This window comes from Heteronotia binoei, chromosome 14, assembly GCF_032191835.1.
Source record: "Heteronotia binoei isolate CCM8104 ecotype False Entrance Well chromosome 14, APGP_CSIRO_Hbin_v1, whole genome shotgun sequence".
NCBI classification, from domain to species: Eukaryota; Metazoa; Chordata; class Lepidosauria; order Squamata; family Gekkonidae; genus Heteronotia; species Heteronotia binoei.
In genome coordinates, this window is record NC_083236.1 from 7436955 (window position 1) to 7445050 (window position 8096).

General features: G+C 45.9%; 1 protein-coding gene across 1 annotated transcript in view; it reads left to right on the forward strand.

Annotated features, from left to right (window-relative positions):
• ADAMTS16 (ADAM metallopeptidase with thrombospondin type 1 motif 16) overlaps positions 1-7470 on the forward strand; it is a 122460-nt gene extending 114990 nt beyond the window's left edge. The window contains exon 23 of the mRNA XM_060254509.1: positions 7280-7470. Within this exon, the coding sequence (XP_060110492.1) occupies positions 7280-7395 (116 nt within the window). The 3' untranslated portion in view covers positions 7396-7470. The remainder of the gene's footprint in view (positions 1-7279) is intronic.
• The last annotated feature ends 626 nt before the right edge of the window (positions 7471-8096 follow it).

The window sequence follows — 8096 nt, forward strand, 5'->3', positions numbered from 1 at the left end:
CATCACAAATCCTGCCACCCCAAAATGGAGCAAACAAATTCCGCTCACACACTCCCATGCGAGGCACCCATATATCACACCAGGGCACATTGGTCCATTCACACAGTTGTTGCATACCATCCCCTTAGCACAGTTGGGGGGTTCCCCCTTACATTTTTAATAGCTGTGCACACATGCACTTATCTGCTCATCCACTCCATGGCAGTGATTATATATATAATGGTGACCGCCTAGAGGAGATTGGCAGATTCCCACCACCAACCCACCTTGCTTGCATTCTCCCACTGGCAGATGCCAGGAAATCTGGGCGGAACATGGCAGAAGATTTTGCTACCACTTCTCTACCGGTAGCTATATATTTTTATTTTATTACATTTATATCCCGCCCTCCCCATAACAGGCTATTTGATGCGTCTCAGAGAAGTTGAGAATGGAGTGAGTGTTAGGGCAGAACAGACGGCAGCTGTGCATGTCTGACTTTGACTTTTTAATCCACCTGGGGGAAGTGCCTGTGTTGGCCCAAATTGCCTGCCTGAATCCAGCCATAATGTTGCTGATGGACAGTCTATAACGGCAGAAGGTATTGGCTCAAGAACCATAAAATACAAACTCCCTAGCTTAGAGACTCAAGCTATCCTTGTTAAAGACTGCTTTTATGTCCCAGAACTGGCAAATAATCTTATATCTGTGAGAGTACTCTTGAAGAAAGTCATGATTACACCTTTAGGAGAAAAATGCTTTATCAGACAGAGGCATCAGGATTAATTGCAACTGGCAAAGTACATCAGAGCTACCTGACAAGTTGCAGGGAGAAGCTATCAGCACTGCTTCCTGCTTTAAAAACAGACTACCTATTAAAGAGGCAAGTAGTACACCGTTTGAACTGTGGTATGGGCACGAACCAACCTTAATCATTTAAAAGTGCTTGGATCAAAGGCCTACACTCACATTCCTAATGAAAAGCACACACAAGATGGATTTTAGATCAGAAGAAGGCATTTTTGTAGACTAGATGCAAAGGATGCAGAATCTTCAACCTAGAAACAGAAACAGTCAAGATCTACAATGTGGTACCCACAGAGAAAACAGAAATAGTGTATCTGAGCACTATGGACAACACACATGACACACTTGCAGAGCTAAAAAACCAGAAGGGACTGTAGAGGCAAGTGTGAGATGGTCAACCAGATCAACCAAAGAAGTACCACCAAGAAGACTTTCTTATCTAGCAATGGCAGAAGCTATACCGGAACCTTCCACATGGGAAGACATAGTATGAAAACCTGCAAAAGAAGCAGAACATGGAGAAAGGTTCAGTAAGAATGCTCTTGAGCATAGCGGCAGCAGGGAAGATGCATGTGGAGCATCTAGACATAAAGACTGCTTTTCTACATGGAGAAAGAGATGTTTAGATGGAACAGCTACCAGGATTTGAACAATCCAAAGACAAACAACTTGTGTGTAAACTTCAAAAGAGCATATTTGGACTGAAACAGGCTACAAAATGTTGGAACGAGAAACTTCATCAAAAGCTAACCAAGGAAGGATATGAGCAAGGCAAGGTGGAATGTTGCCTATACTCAAAATATATAGAGAACAAATGAATTTACATTCTGGCTTATGTAGATGACCTGATTTTTTGCTATGAAGACAAGGAGGACCGTGATGAAATAGTTCAACATCTGAATCAAGAATTAGAAATAAAAGAATTAGGAAACATCAGCTTCCATCTTGGAATACAATTAGAATGAGAGGAAGATGGAAGCCATCTTCTCAGTCAGGAGCAGAAAATTCTGGAATTTCTGGACTACATGAATATGAGAGGAGCTAAGCCAGCAAGCATTCCCATGGAAACAGATTACCTGAAGCAGCAAGAAAGTAGTGAACTTCTGCCTGACAACAAGCAATTGGAAGACTGCCATACATAGCCACATTGATGCAACCAGATATCACAGCAGCTGTGATGCAGAAAGACAGAATCACCAAGCAAAAGGGACTGGGATGTAGTTAAAAGACTTGCAAAGTACCTGCATGGCTCTGCGTGTCTGAAGCTAAACTTACCAACAAGTTACAATCCCAGACAAGAGGGATACAGACTGGGCATGAGATATTACAGACAGAAAGTCATCAGTGGACATTTATTCTTCTATGATGGCAGAACAGTCAACTGGAGCAGCAGGAAGCAAGAAATTGTAGCTGTGTCTTCAGCTGAAGCTGAGTCTGTATCCGTAGCAGAAGCATGCAGGGAACTGAATTGGATACTGCAACTAATGCAAGACTTTGGGATAGAGGAACCCAACCCAGTACAACTCTTGAAGACAACAAAGGGTGCATAAAACTTAGAAGAAGAAGACAACATTGGATTTATATTCTGCCCTCCACTCCGAATCTCAGAGCGGCTCACAATCTCCTTTATCTTCCTCCTCCACAACAGACACCCTGTGAGGTGGGTGGGGTTGAGAGAGTTCTCACTGAAGCTGCCCTTTCAAGGACAACTCTGCGAGAGCTATGGCTCACCCAAGGCCATTCCAGTAGCCGCAAGTGGAGGAGTGGGGAATCAAACCTGGTTCACCCAGATAAGAGTCCACACACTTAACCACTACACCAAACTGGCTCTCTTCACACAGATGAAGATCAACTCAATACATGGATGTGAAGCATCACCTAGTAAGAAACATGCAAGAAGAAGGGTTTGTTGAGTTGGAATACTGTCCTACAGATTTAATTATTGCAGATGCAGGGCCAGCTCGCCCACTAGGCAAACTAGCCAGTTGCCTAGGGCGCCAAGAGGCGGGGGAGTGGCCAATTGGAATCTCGCACCCTCCCTGGTGCCCCAAGCAAGCTTGCCTCCCTCCCCACTGCTGCCGCAGCCACCGCCCACTCACCCCCCCCGGCGCGGTTCCGGCATTGCAATTGACATGTGGGGAAGGGGGAGGGGGCACGGAGCCACAGGGGGGGAGCTGCTTTGGAGGGGGCGCCAGGCAGCAAGTATGCCTAGGGCACCCCAGAGCATTGGGCCGGCCCTGTGCAGATGTACTCACCAAGCCACTTTCGCAAGAAAAGTTTGAAAGTCTAAGAATCATAGAAGCATAGAGTTGGAAGGGACTTCCATGGTCATCTAGTCCAGCCCCCTGCACAGTTCAGGAAATTCACAAATACCACCCCCCCCCACACACACACACACACACAGTGACCCCTTCTGCATGCCTAGAAGATGGCAAAAAACCTTCAGGCTCCCTTGTCAAACTGACTTGGAGAAAAACTGTTGACTGATCTCAAAGCATCAATCAGCATTTCTCTGGGTGGGTAAGAAAGGGCCATGAGAACTAAGCACTGATGCAACCCTTCCTGCCCTCCTTCTCATGATCTGCTTAAACTCACAGAATCAGCATTGTTGTCAGATGGCATGTCATGTCTCGGGGACAGGGGGGGCGTGTCATGGGCCAAACTGCTCAGGGAGCCGCCTAAGCCTGGCCGCACCCCCAATTCTACCCCCTCCTGCGCCTGACCGCCGTGCTCCGCCTCACTTCCACCAGTGCTCAGGCGCAGCCCTCAGGCGCCGCTGCTCTCAGGCGGAGCAGCGCTCTGGCAGCGTCAAACGCACGTAACTCCCCTCCGCTGTGGCGGAGCCGGCCATATGTGGGCGCAAATGCTTCTTGCGCCCACGTAGCGGATCGTCTGCTCTCAAAAGACTTCCCCCCCCCCCTTAGGATTGTGCTCTAAGTTTACTATATGTAATTCTCAGAGATTGGTTTTTTGGATCATATAGAGATTTAAAAAGTAATTAAGAATGATAGGGACAATTAGAAGGGAGGATTTATGTTCCGACATGAAATTTAGTACAGGGGCCCATATAGAAATAAATTTATTGTACATCCTCTCCCAATTGATGAAGTTTTGGTTCATGAATGTTGAAAAAGTGCCATTTTTTGTCTATCTCCAGATTGCTACTTGTAGGCAATTTCCCCCTTCTTCTTGGAAGAGCCACACTCAGTCTTACTCTCTCTCAGCTAAAGTAAGGAACTTATCTCTGGGTACATTCCCACTACACTACATAATGCATTTTGCAACTGGATTTTTACTGGGTAAGAATAGCAAAAATCCAGTTGCAAAACACATTATTTAGTATAGTGTGAACACACCTTCTCTCTCCCCTCTTTCCTATTGAGTGTGTTAATTCCTAAATAAACCTTTATCTACTCTTTAACAAGGTTGTGCACCATTGCTTTGTTAATTACTCTGCCAACAATCAAGATCATTCATACCATAATATTCCCCATTATTATGTATGGATGTGAAAGGCTGGGCAATGAAGAGAGAAAGAAAGTTCATTCATTTGAATAGTGCCGTTGGAGGAATGTTTTATGGATACAAGGAGCAGCCAAAAAAGACAAAGCAGTGGGTTCTAGATCAAATCAAGCCTGACCTCGCCCTAGGTGCTAATGTGACCAAACTAAGGCTATCATACTTCGGTCATCTGATGAGAAGACAAGAGTCCCTGGGAAAAGACAGCCATGCCAGGAAAAGCGGAAGGCCGCGGGAAAAGAGGAAGGCCCAACATGAGATGGATGGACTCAGTTGAGGAAGTCACCGTGGCCCTCAGCTTGCAAAACTTGAGCAAGGTTTTAACAAGAGGACATTTGGGACGTTGTTAATTCATAGTGTCATCGTTATGTCAGAATTGACTTGAGGGCAATTAACACAGAGAGACAACTTAGATCTAATTTTTTGTGATCTCTTTCAAAGTGGGAAGGAATCCATGCTTTAGAAACTTTTAAATGTTTTCTTCAGCGTCATCATGATTTAGAATCTGAACAAAATATTCTATGCGTCCCTGCAAATAAACATGAAAATGTGGCCCTACTGTGTTTGTTTCGCAGAGCATGAACCTGGCTTTGCTTCTGGAAGATGGGACAGTTTCTCTCTGCCTCCAAAACCCATTTTGACAGAGAGTCGAGTAAACTGGGCAATTTCGTATCTTTGAAGCACCATACCTGCTTTTATGTCATTAAATGCACATTTGTTTATTTAAAAGTACATTTTTATACTTCTTTTCCACCTGATTGGGGTCCCCAAAGCAGCTACATGGCTCCTGTCTGTTGTTTTATTGAGAAATTGCAGCTGAATCAAATGTTCCAATATTGGAAAAGCGCCACAGTGCTGAATGGATGACGTCAACCAGTTCCACACCAATCAGAGCTGTGAGTTGTCCTCCTGCAGACAGGAACAAGAGTGAATGTGCTTCCACAGGAAGCAGACGGATGTGCATCCACAGCTAGCACCCAGTGGGAGACTGGGATGGTGGAACACAGGGAGGCACCACTGTGTCGATGGCATGAGGTAATTTCCAGGTTCACCCCAGAAATGCCATCATGCCATCAATGCAATGATGACTTTTGCTTCATTTTCCCCCTCCCCCTCCTTACTGGGCAGGAGACGGGGGCAGTGTAAAGAACTTTGGTTCTCTGCAAAACTCTGGTCAAGACGTGGCTATGTGAAAACCCTGACTAGGCCTCTTGGCTGCAAATATACAACTGTGTGGGAAGCCCTGTCTGTCTTGTAGCATACAGGATTCACTTTGTTTCTTCTCTTCATCCCTTCCCCTCCCTTTCACCTCCCCCTCCTCCCTCCTGCTTGTTTTATCGCCTGACTATTTGGAGTCCTCTCATGTCTTGGAAGGGGGATGGTGACAACAGGAATCGCACACCTGTGTGAATTGTGAAAACCTGGAACCTTTCCTGTGTTCGCCCCCCCCCCCCCCAATATTTGTCATCTAGCCCTGTCCTTCATGATAACATCTTGTTTCTTTGAAATGTATTCTGCTTTGTCAAAAGTGAAAGTAGTGTTTATAATTTTGCCTAGAAGGTGGGATAGTAAAGGGATGGGGGGGTTGAGGTACTTCAGCATGCCTTGTTTTACATCAACCATTCCTGCCAAATGCCCCAAAGGGATTAGATCGCTTGTAGCAAATCATGAATAAAGTTTCATCTAACATAGAGAAGTCTGTGTGAGTATTACTTGCAAGTCTTACACTTTCTCACAGAGATAGTTGACAAGTGACCTCCAAGCAACTGCTGGCACCTGGGTGAAGTCAGTACCCTCCTTTAGCAGGGGTTCTCAATCTGCAGATTCTTTACAGCTGAAGAAATGGCTTTGGAGTTGGGATGCAGGACCTCTAGCTGCAATATGTGGTCATGGGAAAGAGGTTACCTTACCCCTTGGGTTGTGATTGGCTCCAGGGCCCAGAGACAGTCAGAACCCTTTCTCTGTGTTAGCCAGCCTTTTGTCTAAGAGCTGGCTGGTTAATCACTTAGCAAGCCACTATGCCAGTGGTTGTCCAAGCTCAGCTTTGTCTGGAAGACTCCATCTTGGTCGCTGTTCCTGTGCGCTAAGGCCCTGACCTGTCTCTGAGAAACAAAGTGTTGCTCTTGAACCTGATGCCTTCTTGGATTATATTGGTAACTATTGCTACTTGTGTTTAGCTATGCTGGAAATAGAGTCATAGAGTTGGAAGGAACCTCCAGGGTCATCTAGTCCAACCCCCTGCACAGTGCAGGGAATTCACAAATACCTCCCCACACACACCACAATGCTTAGTTTATTATTTTCTCCTATTTTTCTTTATATATGTATGGTGTGGATCGTTGTCTCTTACAGCCTCAAAAGCTAAATCCAGAAGTCTTGGACTTCTCAGCCATGGGTAATATTTAGTTTGGAAACTCAGACTGCAACCCTACAGGGCTGACTTTCTGGAATAATTCCCTGAAAGGCTCAGAGGGTTCTCCCTGTACTCTGTAGCTGTTGGGAATAGTTCAAAAGGACTGATGGCAGCTAGTGCTTAGCCCAGAGTGAGAACCTAGTCTCTCTTAGGGAGTTTGGTCCTTTGTTTTGCCTTGCTTTTGAGACAGGGCTTGGGGTGGTAGAACCCAGGACAGGCAGCCCTTGCTGGCATATGAACATATGAAGCTGCCTTATACTGAATCAGACCCTTGGTCCATCAAAGTCAGTATTGTCTTCTCAGACTGGCAGCGGCTCTCCAGGGTCTCAAGCTGAGGTTTTTCACACCTACTTGCCTGGACCCTTTTTTGGAGATGCCAGGGATTGAACCTGGGACCTTCTGCTTCCCAAGCAGATGCTCTGCCACTGAGCCACCATCCCTCCCCACCACTGAGCCACCGTCCCTCCCCTATAGCAGGAGACCCAGCAACCCTTTCAAGCAGCATTAATAATGCAATATTTGCTAAATGTGGTTTGTTTGTTTTTACTTTTCATTTTTCAGACGCCTTCTGCAGGGATTACTTTAATTGGTGCCACTTGGTTCCCCAGCATGGAGTGTGTAATCACAGTTTCTATGGTAAACAATGCTGCAGGTCTTGTATCAACTCAAATTTGTGACCCTTGGATCTTGGTTATAAAAGCCTCTCTCTGAATGCCAGCTGAGGCGCAAGTTCCAACTGGGTACTGTGCTCCATGAAGATGGGAGTCTCAAGCATTGTGCACTTTGCTCTGGAAGCATTTTTCTCCCATAAATTGACTGAGACTGGACACAAGGACTGCTTAGGTGGTCAGATCCTTTTCAGTATTCTCATGGGACCCATGGTGCTAATATACGGCGGGTGCCTTGTTCTTAAGACCTGCGGAGAGAAGGGGCTCGCAGTGCACAGTGGACAGTTTCAAAGTTTAAATCTAACAGGAGAAAATGGATTCTGTCTCTTGAACCCAGCATCTTCTTTGGGGAAAATTTTGAAGAGCAGCCTGGCGGATGAACACGCAAAGCCAGCAACGTTAAGATTAGCTGTGCCTGCAAGAAGACTTTTTGTTTTGCTTTTACCTCAGTTATCACTGCTAAAGATGGCAGCAATGTTAACAAGTCTTTTGACCACTCCTGCACATGCCCTGTTAAAACCAAGGGAACTGCCCTCGAGCACTTCCGTGGGGCTCGTGCAAGAGAACTTCTCAAGGCATGAAATATGTATTACTTTTCATGGGAGTTCTCTTGCAGAGCTAAAGAACAAAGCTGTGCCAATCAGTAGCAGCGCAGCATCCTGAACAAGCTCCAGTGACAGGAACAAGTGCCGGTGACCCTGCTCTCCAGA